The 20,390-nt window shown below is 39.7% G+C and overlaps 1 protein-coding gene across 1 annotated transcript in view; it reads right to left on the bottom strand.

Annotated features, from left to right (window-relative positions):
* Positions 1-20,390, bottom strand: part of LOC118977119 (beta-mannosidase-like) — a 64,718-nt gene that overhangs the window by 36,923 nt on the left and 7,405 nt on the right. Inside the window, exons 2-5 of the mRNA XM_037031899.1 lie at positions 12,414-12,508; positions 10,552-10,657; positions 9,577-9,747; positions 3,706-3,829 (exon numbers count right to left, since the gene is read on the bottom strand). Of these exons, the coding sequence (XP_036887794.1) occupies positions 3,706-3,829; positions 9,577-9,747; positions 10,552-10,657; positions 12,414-12,508 (496 nt within the window). The remainder of the gene's footprint in view (positions 1-3,705; positions 3,830-9,576; positions 9,748-10,551; positions 10,658-12,413; positions 12,509-20,390) is intronic.

The following is a 20,390-nucleotide window of genomic DNA, read 5'->3' as shown; positions in this document are numbered from 1 at the left end:
ACAATAATAAAACAAAATAAAACAAAAACTTCTATTGATTTCAGTGATGAAAAAAATTCTGGAAAAACTCCTAAAGGAAGTTCGGCTCCTAATGCTTTCACAAATTTACGCTTCAATTTTCTTTATTACATCAAATAACCAAATTGAAATCTATAAAATTAATGTAAACTATAAGAATTACTGCTTACTATGCTTAGGGCACATCTTCTGAACAAGAAGTGTATTTTACTCTATGTTAAGTATAAAATAAAGTGCAGTCATAAAACATTTAAAATGTAGTTCATGTGAACTGATTACATGGAATTCAATTAAATCTTAAACATCATTTAAATTAATTGAGTTAATTCAAATAAAATCCATTCATGTACTAGTGACTAATAAAGTGAATTCTAATAACTCATAGTCAGGAAGAAATGTTTAGCTTCAAACTCAAAAATTTTAACTAAACTAGGGAAGTGTTACTAAAATTTTTTCAGGTCTCTGAAACTCCGTACTTACTGCTAAGTTTCTAAACATTGATTAAGCTTCAAAACAATTAAATAAATGACTTTTTGAAAAATGAGACCCCTCCTTAAACTAGACTTCATCAGATACACCTGAGAAAAACTGTGTGCATGGATGGGGGAGAATGAACCAGAACCACTGTTTGATTTGAGTAGCACAACTCAGTTCAGCTCACACCTCTGATGAACAGTTTCAGAAACACTAAACCAGAGGAGCTAAAACAGCCACATTTACAGATGAAACTTAAATTAGATCTTTTAATGCCTCTTAACATTTAAAAATACCAGCAGCACCAAATGATCTCAACTACCAACTATCTCTGAATGGCTTTTGTCTTCTGTCTTCAGAAACAGACTTGGTTCGATTAAATAGCAGTCTAGAGTTGCCAGTGCCCTAAAGATAGCAGAACTCTTGTACTGACGTATCACATTCTTGTTGACTGATTTCATCAAGTTAGGCCTGCACAGAACTGGACTGAGCATCACGAGCTCACATTGAGGATCCCTTTTCTGGGGAGGGGGGGTGGTAGAAGAGGGGATAAAAGGGATGAATGGTGATGGAAGGAAACTTGACTTGGGGTGGTGGGCACACAATACAATATACAGATGATGTGTTATAGAATTGTACACCTGAGCCTATATTATTAACCTATGTCAGCCCAATAATTCAATTAAAAAAAGAAAAAAAGATCCACCTTCATTCCCTGTAAGGGACTGTTCCAGGTTCCACATGGGAATATAGTCTAGCCCACACTCAGAAAGGCCAGTGGGGAGCGAGGTAGGCACACAGGACCACACCCACAGACAGGTTCTCACATGGGGAATCAGGTCTGCATTGTACCTAGGCCGCTATGAGTCTTGCTTTTGCTAAAACTCCCTCCCCCTGGATTGAGGCAGCAAATGTTTACTGTGTATCTTTATTCCTAAAATCTGTGCTAAACCTCCCAACTATGGTGTGTAACCAGTTCAACCACTTTTTCCCTTGATCTGTAACATCCTTCTCTTTGAAGTAATCAGCAACATTCTCTCCTTTGTTATCTATGAAAGGTACTCACCTACAGTGAACCTGTGCATAGTAAATGAGGACCATCCTCAATGTAATGTGCCCAGAAAAGCAATCAAAGCTTATCCGGGGCCTTCTCTCTCACTTAAAGAGCAGTCATGCAGTCCTTTTTTCTCCAGAGGACTTCCATAGTCCGTGTGAATTTATTCATTGCAGCCACAACACACAGACCCTGCTGGCCAGGGTCCACATCAATTCCCTAACTTCTCAAAACCTCACTGATCTTTGATTTTCTGAACTACTGGGGCTGCCATCCCAAAAGACCATTACACAACATGTTTGGTTTGGTATTCCCTTATACCTCCCCTCTCTGCCCAATCAACATGCAGGAATGAGATAGGATATTCTTTCCTTTGCCAAACATACACAGTGCTAGGCCAAGAACTCAACAAATATTTGACCAGCTTTTAACTGACTCCCTGACATCTGTGAGATTTCTGAGCTTTTATTCGATGCTCTTTTCTTGTGACTAGTTCCTTCAACTGAAAAAGTAGTATAGATTACCTTACAAAACATTCTTTATGCCTTATTTGCCTTCCAGTTTATTTTTAAGTCTCAAAAAGGATGGTGTGTCCTGGCCATCAAAGGAGAAAATGTACAGTGATGGAAAGTCAGCCTGATAATTTGAACAAATCAAGATCATGGGACGGTGAAAGTGACCACAGAGGCAGCAAAAAGGAATACAAACCAGCAGGCCCAATGCTTTTAAAAAAGAACACAAGTTTTGGTTTCATCCCATCCCATTGTCTGCAGAGGCTGGGCTTGTGGGGCACTTAGAAGGGAGATTCCAGGTCCCAGCCTTGAGAAGAGGAACCTAAGGCCTCGGGAGGTAAAATGAGTTATTCGACATACACAGCTAATTAAGTAGCAGGGCTGGGATTAGAACTCAGCTACCCTGCCTTCCAAATCTCTGATCAGAATCATTAAAATGAGTCTGTGGAAGCAAACCCATAGTGATTTCTTTCTTTCTTTTTTTTTTTTAAGATTTTACTTATTTATTTTAGACAGAGGGGAAGGGGGGAATAAAGAGGAGAGAAACATTGATGTGTGTTTGCTTCTCACACGCCCCCTACTGGGGACCTGACCTGACCTGCACCCCAGACATATGCCCTAACTGGGAATCAAACCCAAGACACTGGTTTGTATGCTGGCGCTCAATCCACTGAACTACACCAGCAAGGGCCCCTAGTGACTTCTTAAAGCAAACTGTTGGACGACCAGTGGTAGTAAATTTAAATTCTGGAGTGGACTATCCTGGCTTGACCGGATAGCTACATGAATACAGCCTTGGAGCAGACAGAAGAATATGTAACTGGACAACTGAAGAACACGCGTATGGGGATGCACTTCCGCAAGGAAACAATGTGTTAAAAATAAGCACACAGAAGAGAAGGGAGTGAAGACATCAAGAGTACAGGACTTTTCATACTTGAATATTTTTTTAAATATAATTTGTCATATTTTGTAATAGTTGGTGTTTTTCACTAACATGTTAGTAAATGTATAAAATTGTGATGTCCTGGTTGGTGTGGCTCAGTGGATTGAGCGCTGGCCTGTGAACCAAAGGGTCACCAGTTCAATTCCCAGGCAGGGTACATGCCTGGGTTGTGGGCCAGGTCCCCAGTAGGGGGCACATGAGAGGCAACCACACATTGATGTTTCTCTCCCTCTCTTTCTCCCTGACTTCCCCTCTGTCTAAAAATAAATAAATAAAATCATTAAAAATGAAATTGTGAAATTAATTGTAAAGAATTCTTTTGTATTTCAGTTTTAGTCTTTTTCTTTTACCTCTATGTCAGTGTGCAACCTGCAAAAAAAGAACTTTTTTTAAAAAAGGAAACTCTTAAAAGAAAGAAAGAACAAACACTTAGCTTGGGAAAACTAGAGCAACTCATACTTTCATTCTTTTCAAAATATGTTAAAAGGTATCTACCTGCCTACTTATCTGCTTTATGTTACAAATTTTTACTACAAATCACAGTCTGTATATATTTTTCACTTTTGGGGATTTAATGTGTCACAAATTTTTTTCAAGTAAGTGTCTGAAAAGTAAATCTATATATTCAAATTATAAACCCAATTCTTGCAACTCAGAAGAGGCTCGAGAAAGTCAAAAGGAAGTCACATGTCTCAGCTTACCATATACAGGGGAAAACGTGAAGTAGTTCAGATGACAAGTGTTATAGGCTTCAATCCTAACATCTTTCCAGATGCCCTGGGTAGGAAAGGAAGGCCCCCAGTCCCAACTAAAGGAACACTGCTCCTGTAATTTCAAGGGGGAAAAAAAAGAAGATAGATACCGGTTACCATGAAATTGAAACATTATTTTTTTTAAAGTTTTCTTTTTAAGATATTATAAAAATATGTATTAGTTTGCTGGGGCTGCCAGAACAAAATACCACAGATTGGGTGGCTCAAACAACAGAAATTTATTTTCTCACATGTCTAAGAGCTGGAAATTCCCAACACCGAAGTGATGATTTCTCCTAAAGCCTCTCTCCTAGGCTCACAGAAGGTGCCTTCTCACTGTGCCTTCACTTGGTCATTATTCTGTGTGCTCGCACATCCCTAGTGTCTCTCTCTGTCATCCAAACTTCCTCTTCTTGTAAGGACTTCATTCTTATTGGACTGGAACCCACCCTAACTGTCTCATTTAACTTGGTCATCTCTTTAAAAACCTTATTTTAGATAAGGTTACATTTTGAGCCACAGAGGTTTAGGACTTCAACGTACAAATTGGGGGGGGGTTAAAAAAACAAATTTGGGGGGAAGGAGCACAGAATTAACTCCCTAAGAGTTCTATGTGTGTATGTGTCCTGTCCATAGGAACTAAAATGGCCCACAATACCCTGGCAGGGTGGTTCAGTTAGTTGGAGCGTTGTATACCTAAAGACTGCAGGTTTGATCCCTGGTCAGGGCTTATACCTAGGCTGCTGGTTCAGTCCCAGTCAGGGTACCTATAGGAGACAGCCATCAACGTTTCTCTCCCATCTATCTCTCTCTGTCCCTCTCTGTCTGCCCCTCCTCCCACCCGCCTTGCTTCCTCTCTCTCTAAAATCAATAAACATATCCTCAGGTGAGGATTAAAAAATAAATAATAAACAAAAATAAAAATAAAATGGCCTACAATGATTCCCTCCTAGTATTCATGCCCTTGTGGAATCCCCTCTTCTTGAGTATGAATTAGACCTAGCAAATCACTTCTAACCAGCAGAATACAGCAGAGGTGAGAACTTCCAAAATTTGGTTAAAAAGACTGCACCTTCTACTTCTACCAAGAGCTCACTCCCACTCTCTCTTGGCCAAGGGGGAAGCCAGCTGTCATGTAGACAGGCCCATAGGAGTGGGCTTGGAAGCTAATCTGAGGCCTGCCGAGAGCCCCAGGTGGGAACTTAGACACAAACACAGCCTGGAGATGACTGCAGCCCTGGTCCGCAGCTTCCCGGTAACCTCGTGAGTGACCTTGGGCAAAAGACACCCAGCTAAGCCACACCTTCCGGACAGAAACTGTGACAATAAGTGTCATTTTAAGCTGATAATTGTTTACATTATTTGTTACACAGCAGTAGATAACTAATATATCAACTTATGTAGCTAGTCATGTTTTGCAGAAATGTTCTAAGAACATAAAATTGAATTAGGTGCATTTGTCCTTCAAAAGCATATTACACTGAGGCAACAAACTAGTTACTTCTTAGACTTCTCAAAACTATCTCTCAACCTACCATTGTATTTACATGGAAAAACTATAGAGAATGTTGTGTTTCAATGAATAACTATAAAAAATGAAGAGACAAATTGGAAGATTAAAGGTTTAAAAAACTACCTAGACTTGCTAACCCCTATTTGCTCCAGTGTGAATTCAGAAGTAGTTGTTTCTGAACTTAGAACCCCAGAACGATCAGTTCACTGACGACACAGGTAGCCAGGGCGGACATTCTGTCCAGTCTTACCCAGCCTGGCTCCCTGTCTCTCTCTTCAGGAACATTTCAGTCTTCATATTAATTTACAAAGGTTCGAATTCAAAAGCAAGAGATGGTTGCCTTGAAACAACCCCCCTTTTAAGTTTCTCATTTCTACTTCTTAAAAGAAAAAATTATTTTTTAAATACAGTCCATTAAAATGTATGAGACAATGAGTTCAGCTTTTAGAAAGGAACAAGCACCAGAGGAAGTACTAGGATATTTTTGAAGGGAGCATTTGTGGAGTACAGCCTGAGGATTTGGCCAAACTGTTCTCATTTAAGTATTACTTCCCAAGCTCTGTATTTATCAGAGACAGAGATCAATTCATTTCCATTACAGGGAAAAATAAAGAATTAAAACCATTTCATAGCATCTGTACCTGCTGAAATTCATCAGGTAAGTATGAGATTGTCATGTTTGGAATGAAACCCACCATGGGGATATTTACTGGAAAATTTGTAAGTTCATATACATAATTCTTTTATCAGGGACAGGGAGAAGTAAGAGGACAAAAATATTAAACATCTAAAAATATATATATATATATATGTGTGTGTGTGTGTGTATTCAACATCTTCTACAGAAGACTATTTTCCCCAGCAATAGCTACAAATCATTTCTATTCATACAACCTCTCCAAATATGTTAACTACTTATTCAAAAAAAAATATTTGCAAAGTGGTTTCTGTGTGTCAGGCTGGTAGTACATCAATTTACAAATCAGACACAGTCCTTCTGTTTATAGCTCTCACAGTACAGCAAGAAATTCAAGCTCTGAATTAAAGAAAATCACAAATACAAAGGAAACACACAGGGAACAAATAATGGGAGAAGGAGACGTCAAACAAGATTTCCTGAATGACAGCAACTTTTATATGGAGACTTGAGGGTAAGTCCCACTTGTCCAGGGTATTTAGGGGAGAGGGAAGTAAAGCATCCCTTCCAGTAGTAACAGCAAGAAAGTGCGATGCCGCCCGGGAAACACAAAGAGAACAATGGGAGAAGTGGGAAGGCTGAAAAAGTAATTGTGGGCTAACAGAGCTAAGAACTCTAGGCTGTAGCCTAAAGGCAATGAGGAATGGTTGAAGAGTTTTTAAAAGGGGAAGCACTGTGATTTTTCTCTGAAAAGAACATTCTGGCTGCTCTCTGGCAAATTAACTGGAGGAAGGCAAATGAGGTTGTAGGGATACCAGGGCAATATTTCATGCAAGAAATGATGACAGACTGAACTCAAGCAGATAGCAGGAATGGAGCGTGGGCAGATTTCAGAGCCACTGAGGAGGTAACATCCACATTATCAAAAGACTGAGCCACGGACTTGAGGAGGGGAAAAATGAGACAGAGGAATCAAAAATAACTCCTAGGTTTTTGGCTTGAGTGACTGTCCTGTATGGTATTCCATTTAGCAAGACAGGGAGTTTTGAGAGAAGGGTTTAGATCCCAAGTGCAGTGTTGGACATACTGAGCTTCTTAGGTCCCAGTGAATCAGCCAAGTAAAGATGCCAAATAGGCAACTGAATATCAGGTCTGAATTAAAGAGAGGTCTGAACTGACAGTACAATATTAGAAGTCACTGGAAATATGACTGGTTATTAAAGAAACAAAGATACATGAGACAGACTAGAAAGGATACAAAAATAAAAAGAGTGTCTAGAACAGAGAAAAGACTGAATAAGTAAGACTTTTAAGAGGAGGAAGTTGGTCTGGATAAAGAGACTTCACAGGAACAGCCAAGGATGTCAATGGAAAGCAAGAAAGATGGTGTGGAATATTCCAAAGGTGGAGGTGAGGTGACGGATTTCACCACTCAAGCTGAACAGAGAAGGAAGCAGAGATAGTGGTGGAGAAAGCAAAGAGGTCAAAGAATCGATGGAGAGTAACATTTCCTCATTATATCCACCCTCCACCTCTTTCCCACTAACTTCGCACAAGGTAAGCTCTGAGGCATTTTGTCAGTTACACACTTAGAGGTCTGCAATTACAGAAATACGTCTCCAAAATAAATAATATTACCACCCTACATTTGAAATAGCTGTATAGCGCTTTATTATGGAAAGTGCATTTACATTAATATTTCACTGTATCTTCATATTAACAGTCGGGAAGGAAGGGAAGAGATTAGCTCTATACACAAATGATTCACTTGCCTAAGACCTTCTGGGTTTGCAAAGCCAGAATTCAGATCCACGACTCCTGACTTGCTGTCCAATTCAGGCCTCTTCCCACTGGATCAGATCAGTCTAGCCAGAAGCACACCCCAAATTTAGTCTCCCACTCCCACTGTGATGGTAGAAATCTGGATCTGATTCCTGATATTAGTAACAAAGGAGTTTGTTCTATCTAAATACACCGAAAGTGTGTTTTAAATGCCACAAAGTGACTAGCGGGCAGAGGGAAGCTACTACATGGATATTTATGTAACATATATATACCGGCATTGATGACCTGAAAAGTGAACTTGCACATGAGGATCCAGGAAGTCCTCCTTTCCATAGAAGGTTGAAGACAGAAGAGGGCAGGAAAGTGCAACCTCTAGTATGAAAACCACTGTGCCATTTGAAGCCAAAGGCAAAGAACAGAAGCTGATGTTTAACCAGAAGTGTAAGTGAGTTAAGTGTTCCATGGAACTCCTCACTACCCAGTCACTTCCTGTCCCAACATAGCCGAAGGAACACATGGTTACTGACACACTGACACAAATCCAGGTACATGGAGTAAAACGAGTGGGAGTTTAATTCTGACCTTAGTACTTATTTTAAGGAAGCGTGATTTAAGGGTAAGAGCTACTGAATTTAAATGATCAGAATTTATCACCTGCAGTTCTGGTCAATGAGTGCTGAAAAAATACACTTAGTATTTTCACAATGAAACCAATGATTACATTTGTTGTTAAAATTCAATGCTAATTCCTCAAAACATTTAAAATAGACATCATGCAATGCAGTCATCCCCCTTCTAGGTATGTATCAAAAAGAATTGAAAGCAAGGTCTCAAAGAGATATCTGTGTGTCCATACATAGCAGCATTATTCAAAATAGCCAAAGATGAAAGCAACTCAAACGTCCATTAACAGATGCCTGAATAAGTACAATGTGGTATATACATACAATGGAATATTTAAGAAGGAAGGAAGTTCTGACCTGTGCTACAACACAGATGGACCTGGAGAACATTATGGTAAGTGTAATCAGCAAGTCACAAAAAGACAAATACTGCATCATTCCACTCATATGAGGTATCTAGAGGAGTCAACCTCATAGAAACACAAAGCATGGTGGTTGTCAGGGGCTGGGAGAGAGTAAATGAGGAGTCATTTTTAATGAGTGTAGAGTTTCGGTTGTGCCGCATGAAAAATGTCCTGGAGATTGCTTTCACATCAATGTGAATGTGCTTAATAATGCTGAACTTCACTCTTAACAATGGCTAAGGTGGTAAATTTCATGTTATATGTATTTTAACACAATTAAAATAATTTTAAATAGAAAATAAAATAAAAAAACTAAGTATCACATAGAATACTAATTCAACCATGAATTAGAGTAAATCCAAGTTATATAGACTGATAATTAGACTCAAAGAAAAACATCCCCTTGTGCCTTTTGTTATCTGATGTTAGATTTTATTAGAACCTACCAGTAAAATATAAGAACATGTCAGCAAATATATTAATAATTACAGAAGGCTTTCTAGTAACAAGAACCACTAATAAATATGAACCTTATGGCCTGGTGAAAAATTTGGTAAACCTAAATGTTGAAAAATAATATGTAAAGTTACACCACTAGTCACCTATTTGTCTTCTTTTCCTGATGTTACCTAAGTTCTGAAACATGCTTCAAGGAAAAAAATCCAGAAAGACAAAAATTCTCCACACCAAAAAAATCGTATAATCTTTTGGTTCTTACTTTTAAAAACCTTCAAATCCCACTATGAGACAGGAAAGAGATGTCCAACTTCCCAAGGGAGTCTTCAAACAAGCATTTCATACACCACCAGCACATCCAACCCTCAAGCTTACAGCCCCATCCACTTTCGAGACCGTTACCTTTCGGATGAAGTTGACATGGCATTCTCCCTTCTGGACATTCGGAGGGCAGTTTGGGGGCACCTCGTAGCTAGTGTGGGCTTTGCTCTGCTGTTCCGCATACAACACTGGTGACTGGAAACGCAGCTCAATGGAGTTTTGGGGTCTGACCACTTGGGTAATATCAAAGCTCTGAATGAAAGGCAAAGAACAAATGTGGCAGTAGTCTTGTGTGTAAAAGGTTAGATATAGGCATGTATAAGACGGAAGGAGAGATGCCTAAAATAATTGAAACCTTTATGTTGAGACTTTTGGCAAGAGAAAACACTTTTCCAAAATAGTATAACTAAGTTGCCGACTATTAATTACAACTGAGTACATTCTCCTACCCAACGTAAATTTCTAGTTTTCTCATTCTGTTTGCTCCCAATAAACAGAGCGAGCAGAAAATATATTTAGCTCTGTAATGTCTGCCCTAGCTATTTACATATGGCCTTGAACTGCCAAGGATTTCCTAGACACTTCATGACTCTTTGGAATAAATAGCAAGTAGTGATAAATTACTTTTGTTTTGGCAAGTCTACCCTTGAAAGGGAAGAGACATCAGGATATGATCTCATAAGATAATTATTCCAGAAAGGAAGGAACATTTTCTTTTAAAATGGTGTGCCAATTGTCATTTCCCATGAAATTCTGGATCACCAAATAACAGAGAAGGAAATGGCATTTGTTGAATACTTCCCATGTGTCAAGAAATGTGCTGGTCATTTTCTGCCATTATCTTACTAAATTCTCACAATTACTCCACAGGATGTGCAGTATTTTTATCATCCTACAAATGTAACCACTGAGAAATAAAGCAACTTACGCAGTGCTTCAAAGAGCTTGTACCAGCCTGCATGGGCAAATATGCACCTACCTTTGTCTATTCACAAAGACAATTAACAGTAACACATATAAGTGGGGTTTTTTAACCTGCTGTTATTATGTACTTACGTATCTTTTGAACATGTTGTTTGTTTTCCCAATATGAACATTATTGAGCAGAACCTCTGCAACTGTATCGACGCCCTCAAAAACCAAATTTACTTTTTGCCATTTGCTAAAAAAAAGAAAATTAAGACAAGAAGTATAAAGCATTAACTTAGCTGTCTTTTATATCAGTTTAGAACTAAAGAAATAAGTACTTCACAGAAGATATATATCATCAAAAATCAGTTTCCAATGAAATTTCCAGAAACTTAATACATTTTATACCGAGTGACCCTTATCGTTCTTCATAATATCGTTCTTCAAATCAGGAGCACAATTTATAATTTCCAAATTCACTGACTTTTTCCTAGACCTTCACAAAGTACTTACAGAAACCAAGTTAAATAGCGGACACCAAGAGTTTTCACATAACCCAACAGTGCGAGTGCTAAGAGCATCAAAACACTAAGGTAACAGGCTTGATTCAGGTTCAGGAGCCATGCTGGGAACCCAGGGGAGAAAGCTGGACAAGTCTGCAGGGCGGGAGGGGGTGCAGGAGGTGATACAGGGATGGGCGACAGGAAGCAGTATTTCCACAGACAAGCAGAGAAGATTACATCTGATCTGCCAATCAAAAGGAAGAGACTGTTGTTATTCAGCAAGAACATCACGGTAAAAATCAGTATTTTCAGAAGATGAATGCACTGGAAAATAAGAAGACCAAGCCGTAAATTTAGTTAGGCAGTTTTGGCCTAATTCCAGGCATTCACTAAGTAAGGTATAGGCAAAGGTGAAAACCTGAAAACGAGGAAGAAGGGGCTGAATCAAGAAAAAAATGCTAGGCAAAAATTAACAAGACTCAGAAACAGACTGAATACAGGGAGATAAAGAAAAGATATGCTAAGACAAAAACTACTTTAGGCATAAAAGGTTGAGGAAATGGTGTTACGTCAAAAGAAACAATGAGGCTGTTAGAGTACAAAGTAGCTTTAAGTGGGAAAGTCAATTGGTTAAATTTTGGATATGTTGAGTTCAGGGTAAAAGAAGCCCTTAACGGGAAATAAGCCTAAACCACAGGAATGTTGTGATATTGAGCACCATAGTCTGGCTTTATTTCTCTTTTAAATAATTGGCAAAAAAAAAAAAAACTACAAAAGGGACAGACGGATTTTTTTCTTAGGCAATAATGATGGTAGATAAAATTAGGTTACATTCTGCTTCATAGAATATTATTGAAAACTACAACATGATTTATCTCATGGCCCCCATGACACAATATAAGGCCCATGTCCTAGTCTCAGAGACTGGTTAATGCCACACTAAACAAATGACATGTCTCTGATCCTACTTGATAATATCATAAATATATACACTCCATTAATTGCTGCAAGCAGGGAGAAGGACGTGCAGATAAAAGAACTGACCAGGTTTAGGTAAATCCATTATAATCACAGGAAAATGACTAAGACATAATAAGTTCGTGACTGATAATCAATAGCACCATTCTCATACACAAACCAAAACCTAAATTATACATTCACTTTTTAAAATTTCTTCTTTATTTATTGATTTTAGAGAAAGACAGAGGAAGGGAGAGAGAAAAACATTGATTTGTTGTCCCACTTACTTATGCATTTGTTGGTTGATTCTTGTATGTGCTCTGACCAGGGATCGAACCCACAACCATGGCACATTGGGATAATGCTTTAACCAACTGAGCTACCTGGCTAGGGTCACATATATAATATCATATATATGCACTTTTATAATAAGGCTTAGTCAAAAACCCTCTGATATGAAACCCAAAACAGCAAGAAATTATTGCAGAGACAGAAAAAGAAGAAAAGCTCAAATAATTATAAAAATAGATACACATACATACACACCTGATGTCAAAGGGGATTTGAAATTCCTTGCTATAGGTCCAGTTATCCAAGGAGATCCACCTATAGTCAAGGTCATTAAACCTGTAGTAAGGATCCTGTTGATAAAAATTATGGTAGGTGATTAAGTACGCAAAAAATAAATAAACATTAAATAAATTACTAATGATAGCTATTTATCACCTAATAATTAATGAGCTCTTGGCTTAGGAGTATAGGCATTTCACATGCCGGCACATCCCTCAAGGCTAAAGCTCCATCTGTTTGCAAGACCATTACCTTTCAAACAAAGTTGACATGGCATTCACATACCCAAAATACTAAACGATGTTTTTTTCAAAAAAGCCCAACAAAATACCTGAAATGAAGAGCTCTGAAATACAAATAATACAGTTTCACTATCAAAGAAGATTGGCTTCCCTTGTTAAAAACCAAACCCACCTCTGAGATATTAGCATTAAATGAAAGCCAGCACTTCTGAGGTGTAGCCGTCATTCTCTCACTGCCCTGAGGTTCTCGCTGTTGCTGCTGCTGCCACTCTCCCAGCTGGCCTCTGGGGACAAGGCATCCCCCCTCTGCTGCCCACAGGTCAGCAAAACTCCCAGTCTCTGGATTTACTTAGCAGTTCCAAAGTTATTTTTTTATTCACCTTTACTAAGTGAGCTCCAAAAGGATATCTACAGAGAATAACACACAGGAAGCACAGATACCATGAAACGTACAAACCTCAGGTTTCCTATATTACCCCAGACCAGGTCAGAGAACTACAGCCTGCAGGCTAAATGCAGCTCATTACCTGTTTTTGTGTGGCCAGCAAACTAAGAACAGACATGTGTCCATCAGTACAATTCTAGTGGAGACAGTTGTGCTCATCCCTTTACAAATTATACAGAGCAGCCTTCATGACATGACAGAGACCACACAGCCCTTGAAGTCTAAAACAGTCTCGAGCCCATTACTGAAAACAGCTGCCAACCTCTGCCCTAGGTGACTAGCCTGCTGGGTGTTCACAGTGCCATCCCACCTGCGTGTCCAGCCCCAAGTCCTCCGTCTCACCACCCTTAGTTCTTCTCCTGCTCTTTTTCCACCTTTGCCTCCCGGATGAGGGCTCCCAAACAGGAGGCAGAACAGAGAGTGGTAAGCAGAGCTTTTTGGTTCATCTTCTGTGCGCATCCCCACAGCTACAGAAGGGAAACAGTGCTGACTGGGAGGGCTTCTCCCCCTGATTGGGCCTCAGGCCCAAGGGATTTCCTCAGGGACTGCAACTCCAGATGAAGGAGGAAAAGCCGACTCTGTCTAAGTTCCACAGAGGTAAGGGCTGGATGGCCACGTTAGGTTGGCAAAGACCAGCTGGGCACTTGTCCAGAGCATAAACCTGTAAGGGACTCTACATCACTGAGTGCGTTTCAAGATGGAAAGAACGGTACATGCTAGAGAGTGCTGACTGGAAGAAAGACATATTTTGATAAGATACTAGGGGTGGGAGTGGTTGATGAGATTTAATAACAACCAGTAATCACCCAACTGACTTTTTTTTTAAATTTATTTTTAGAGGGGAAGGAGAGAAACATCAATGTATGGTTGCCTTTTTTGTGCATCCCCTGCTGGTAGTTAGCCTGCAAGGAACCGGTTTGCAACCCAGGCATGTGCCCTGACTGGGAATCGAACCGCGATCGTCTGGTTCGCAGGCCCGAGCTCAATCCACTGAGCTATGCCAGCCAGGGCCTCCAACTGACTTTTAAGGTCTGGTTTTATTCTGCTAAGCAGGGTGTTCTGAGCCAGCCAACTTGCTTTCTTTTCTGCTCTTCCCCACACGGGAACCAGCCTCTCCAATGAATAAACCTGGAATAAATACTTAAGGACACAGGTTTGAAGAGGCACCTAATTATTAGCCTACCCATGTGTCTCCATCCAGCCCTATTTATAACTTTACACTGTGGACTGGGTCCAATGCAGTTAAAAATACCATGATGAGGAAGGTGTGAAGGCTAATGCAGTTGCACCATGTCTGAGTTTTAAGCATCGGGGCTGCTGATGACCTGGCTCTCAGGGCACAAGTCCCCTTCCTGCCCCCCAGAACCTGGAAGGAAGCTGCATGTTGAGTTTGAGGGGGTCATCTTCTCAGGGATATGTTTTCTAGGCAAATAGAATTTAAAACATTAAGCGTTTTTTCTTAACTTAAAATGCTGATCTGAAAAGGCTACACACTGTTTGTTTGATTCCAACCACGGGACATTTTGGAAAGGGCAAAACTACGAAGATAGTAAAAGGGTCCGTGGTTGCCAGGGATTAAGGGGAGAGAGACATGAATAGGCAGAGGGCAGTGAAATTACTCTGAATAATGCGGTAGTGGTGGGTCCACATCATTATAGAGCTGTCAAAACCCACAGAATATACTGTGTCCAGAGTGAATGGTAACATCAACTACAGGTTTGGGGTCATAATGATGGGTGCCACTGTAGGTTCACTGACAGTAAAAAATATACCAGCGCTCATGGGGGATGTTGATTATGGGGAGGCTGTGCATGCAAGGGAGTATATGGGACCTCTCTTTATTTTCCATTCAATTTTGCTGTGAACTTAAAATTGCTCCAAAAACTGAAGTCATTTTAAAAAGATTCTCTTACTATGGGGAAATACCTTATTGTCTCTAAAATAAAAATTGCAGACTTAAATTACATTTGTAATAACTATTCCAAATGCTAAGCAACTGGCTTAATTTGGGTCCAGATTGGTCTGACCCCCTTTGCTCATATTAAAATTCTGAGTCCTATTTAAAACTCTGTACAAGACATGATGCGTGAATGGACATGTTGTCATGATGAAGCTGCCAATCACCAGTTGCCCATAGCTGTGGCCTTTTGAATCATCCAAATAGTTTCCATGGAGGAATGTTCAAGCTTAGTATAAAATTTGATACAGATTCGTTGCTCTACTCACTCAGTCATTTTGAATGCAATGACCACACAGTACACATGCTCACTCAAAGGCACCTATAGCCCCCACTGAATAGTATACTGAAGTCATCATTATTCATGCATGCACATTCCAGTCCATTCTCCTTGGCTGCCAGGTTACATTGATGTTATGCAAACCATTCTCATTATATTAACAATGGCTGGACTTTTTCCTAACAAACCTCGTACATGAAAAGAAAAAACAAAACAAAATGGCATTGAAATTCTGGGTTTCATTCACTGAGAAAATATTGGTGCTTCTATTATAAATAGGAGCAATCATAAAAATTAAGGATTGGAAGGACTGAGAGAAGAGATGTTTGAATATACTGAGTTTTAATATACCCTGAAGACATTCAGATTAAAAAGTGGAGCAAAATTCCCAGCAGCAAATCAGGAGACAGTGGTAGTTAGAGATTCAGGCATTTGAGTAATTCTGAAACAAAGGTGATGACTGAAACTCAGAGACTTCCAAGAGACAGAGAATAGACAGGTAATGACCTTCAGGAAATGCTTGCATTTATCAAGAAATTTTAGCAAATGGGATGCTTTTAGTGGTATTATTTTGGTTCTTCATTATATTATATTGATTATGCTATTACAGTTGTCCTGCTTCTTCCCCCTTTGCCCCCTCCACTCAGCACTCCACACTCCTTCAGGCCATCTCCCACCATTGTTCATGTCCATGGGTCATGAATACTCTTTGGCTACTCCATCTCCTATACTGTACTTTACATCCCTGTTGCTACTCTGTAACTACCTATTTGTATTTATTAGTCCCCTTACCTCTTCACCCATTCCACCACAACCCCCTCCCATCTGGCAGCCATCAAAACACTCCCCTTATCCAAGATTCTGTCTCTGTTCTTTTTGTTGGCTTAGTTTGTTATTTAGATGCAATTGTTGATACATATGTATTTATTGCCATTTTACTGTTCATAGTTTGGGTCTTCTTTTTCTTAAAAAACCGCCTTTAACATTTCATATAATAATGGTTTGATGATGATGAACTCCTTTCGTTATATTTTATCTGGGAAGCTCTTTATCTGCCCTTTGATTCTAAATGATAACTTTGCTGGGTAGAGCAATCTTGGCTATAGGTCCCTGCTTTTCATGACTTTGAATATTTCTTGCCAATCCCTTGTAGCCTGCAAAGTTTCTTTTAAGAAATCAGTTGACAGTCTTATGGGAACGGCCATGTAGGCAACTAACTTCTTTTCTCTTGCTGCTTTTAAGATCTCTTTTCATCTTTAAATTTTGGCATTTTAAATATGATGTGTCTTAGAGAGGGCCTCTGTGTATCCATCTTTGGGACTCTCTGTGCTTCCTGGATTGGCATGTGTATTTCCTTCACCAAATTAGGAAAGTTTTCATTCATTAATATTTAAAATAGAATTCCAATTCCTTGCTTTCTCTTCTCTCTCTGGTACCCCTATGATGCAAATGTTGGAACGCTTGAAGTTGTTCCAGAGGCTGCTTATACTATCCTCCTTTTTTTAGATTCCTTTTTCTCTTGTTATTCTGATTGGTTGTTTTTTGGTTCCTTATGTTAAAAATCATTGATTTGATTACTGGCTTTATCCACCCTACTCTTATTTCCCTGTAAATTATTCTTTATTTCAATTAGTAAATCCTTCATTTCTGACTGGATCTTTTTTCTGCTTCTGAGGTCCTCACTAAGTTCCATGAGCATCCTTTTAACCAGTGTTTTGAACTCTGCATCTGATAGATTGCTTATTTCCATTTTGTTTAGCTCTTTTTCTAGAGCTTTGATCTGTTCTTTCATCTGGGCCATGATCTTTTGTCTCCTCACTTTGGCAGCCTCCCTGTGTTTCTCTATGTATTAGGTAGAGCTGCTTTGACTCCATGTCTTGGCAGTGTGGCTTGATGTAGGAGGTGTCCTGTAGACTCCAGTGGCACAGCCTCCCCCATCACCTAAGCTATGTACTCTAGGAGCACCCATCTTGTGGGCTGAGTACACACCCCTTTTGTAGATGAGCCTTGGTTTTTGTTGGCAAATCAGTGAGAGGGATTTACCCAGGCCAGTCAGTTGCAAGGATTGGCTGTAACCACTGACCACCAACGTCCTGCCTCCATGGAGGATCAGCTATGCAGGGGCAGGGTGACGTTGCTCCAGTGTGGTCTACAGCTGTCCACTGTGCTCTGGCCGCTGGGGTTTCCCAAGTGTTACACGCAAGGTTGGCCCCCACCTGTGTTTTGCCCAGGGCAACCCTGCCTGAATAGCAATCTCAGATGGCTGGTACTTGTATGGGGCTTGGAGATATCAAGAGGAAGCCAAGCTACAAATGTAGGCTGGCTGCTGCTAGTGCAGGGCCTTGGACTCACTGAGGCCAGCTGTTGCTTGTGAGACAGGATTTAGTAAGTTGTGAAGTATGAGCCAAGACCAGCCATTCATATGAAAAAGCAGCTTGGGTGGGTCCATAAGTGGGGTGGGGCAGTATCTCTAGGGTTCTCCAAGGTGGGTCAAACAGTGTTATCCACATTGATGAAGTTTCAGATATGGCACCCGCTTGCCAGTTCTGTGGTGGGACGTATTAGAAAAGGGACAATGGCCTCTGCTTGTCTCAATACCAGATACTTCAGTTCCTCCTGGTATGCCACTGGTGCCTTTCAAGCGCCTACTCCAGTACTGGAGCTCAGAGGGAGTCTGAGTAGGTGAGTCCACGTGTGGGTTCTTTAAGAGGAACTGCTTGGGGCTCCAGATGTTTCTTCCACCAGATCAATCAGTGCTAGTTTTTACAGCCAGAATTTGCAGTAAGTTATCTTTCTGGCACTGGAACCCTGGGTTCTGGGGTCTGGTGTGGGGCTGGGACTCCTTGCTCCTGAGATATCCCTCCTGAATTTTTATCCACCACCCATGGGTGAGGGACCAGCCTGTTCTGTGTCTGTGCCTCTCCTACAAGTCTCAATGGATGTGATTTCCTTAATTCTGTAGTTGTCAGACTTCCAGTCAACTCAATTTCTGATGGTTCTGAGTGATGGCTGTTCTATATTTTAGTTGTAATTTCGATGTGGTTATGTGAAAAGGTGAGCCATGTTTGCATATGCCGCCATCTTGACTGAAAGCCAGTGGTATATGTTGAGCATTATATTGTGCTCTTGTCATTCTTTTCACTGGACATCTTTAAACAGAAAGAATCATTGTTCCCTTTGCTTACTATTTATTCTTATTGCCAACAAAAATGTAGGGTGTGAAAAGAATTGGGTTGAATCTTTGCCCCCACAATTTACCAGATGTATGATCTCAGGCCGTAACTTCTCTGAGCCTCGGTCAATGTGAATAATTATACCAGTTCCACATGGTTGTTGTGTGAATTACATGAACAAACGCACTTGAGAGGGGCCAAGGACAGGGCGTTAAACATAGAAGACAGCAAATGAATACTGTGTGAAGATGATGTTCACAGGTTAAGTTGACTACAGACTTACATGTGATAAGGAATACATGTAAGGACTAACATGTGATAAGCCAGCACTCACCTAAAGGTTCAGTCCTCAGATAATCCTTTGATTCCCAGTGTTTGGTCATCAGAAGCAAAGCCTCCTGTGCCCTAAACACACCCCACTTGGCATCAAATGAAGAAACATATGTTCAGGTTTAAGAATCAACAACTTTTTAGGTTACCTTTTTTAAAAAAAATGATGGCTTAAAAACCTCATGCTTCTCTCTTCCCCAAAATTGAGTGACATTATTTATTGATGATTATTTCTGTTCACATTTAAATTTCAAATACAAAGTCCTTAGCTAATTTATCTCCTGTGTCACATGGTTTAATTGGTCAAAGTTTTAGAAGAAAAAGATACACAGATTTTTAAATGGTACCTTTCCTAAAACCTTTTGAAATCATTTCACATCATAAAATGAACAAATTAAGTCAAACAGTTTATTCTTAACATGAAAATTGTACCCTTTGCAACAGTATGGATGGACCTGGAGAATATTATGGTAAGTGAAATAAGCTAGTGAGAGAAAGACAAACACCATAGGATTTCACTCACATGTGGAGTCTAATTAACAAACTGAACTAACAAGGAAAATGGGGACAGACTCAGAGATGGAGAACAGGCTTGACAGCTAGTGCAGGGGTGGGTACAGGTTAGAGGGTAAAGGCACTAAGCAAAAAGGAAAAAGGACTCATGGACATGGACCACAGTTTGGTGATTGCTGGGGAGTGGGGGACATACAGGAACTAAAGGGTAATGGAAAAATATATAACAAATATTTTTAAAAATTGATAAACCTTTAACCAGACTAATCAAGAAAAAGAGCGACAGGATCCAAATAGATAAAATCAGAAATGAAAGAGGAGAGGTAACAACTGATAACAGAAATACAAAGGATTGTGAGAAATTACTATGAACAACTATATGCCAAGAAATTGGACAACCTGGGCAAAATGGATAAATTCCTAGAAACACACAATCTTCCAAAAATGAATCAGGAAGAAGCAAAAAACCTGAAAATAGAGCAATAACAACTAGCAAAATTAAAGCAGTAATCAAAAAACTCAAGTCCTGGCATACAAAAGCCCTGGAGAAGATGACATCACAGGTGTATTTTATCAATCATTCAAAGAAGAACTAACACCTACCATTGTCCAACTATCCCCAAAATTCAACAAGTAGGAAGATATCCAAACTCTTTTTACGAGGCCAGTATTATTCTAATTCCAAAACCAGGTAAAGATACATACAACAAGGAAAGAAAATTACAGGCCATTATCTCTGATAAATGTAGATGCTAAACTCCTCAACAAAATATTAGTAAAATGGATCCAGTAATACAATAAAAAGATCATAGACTATGATCAAGTGGGATTTATTACAGCGATGCAAGGATGATACAATATTAGCAAATCAATAAGCATGATATATCACATAAGCAAAATGAAAGACAAAAATCACATGATCATATGGATAGATGCAGAAAAAGTATTTGATAAAGTACAGCACCAACTTGTGATAAAAACTCTCAGCAAAGTGGGAACAGATGGAGCTTATC

This window comes from Sturnira hondurensis, unplaced genomic scaffold, assembly GCF_014824575.4.
Source record: "Sturnira hondurensis isolate 20B ecotype Veracruz unplaced genomic scaffold, ASM1482457v3 Scaffold0021214, whole genome shotgun sequence".
Taxonomy (NCBI): domain Eukaryota; kingdom Metazoa; phylum Chordata; class Mammalia; order Chiroptera; family Phyllostomidae; genus Sturnira; species Sturnira hondurensis.
The sequence above is the reverse complement of the archived record's forward strand: the minus strand, read 5'-3'. Positions and strand labels throughout refer to the sequence as shown.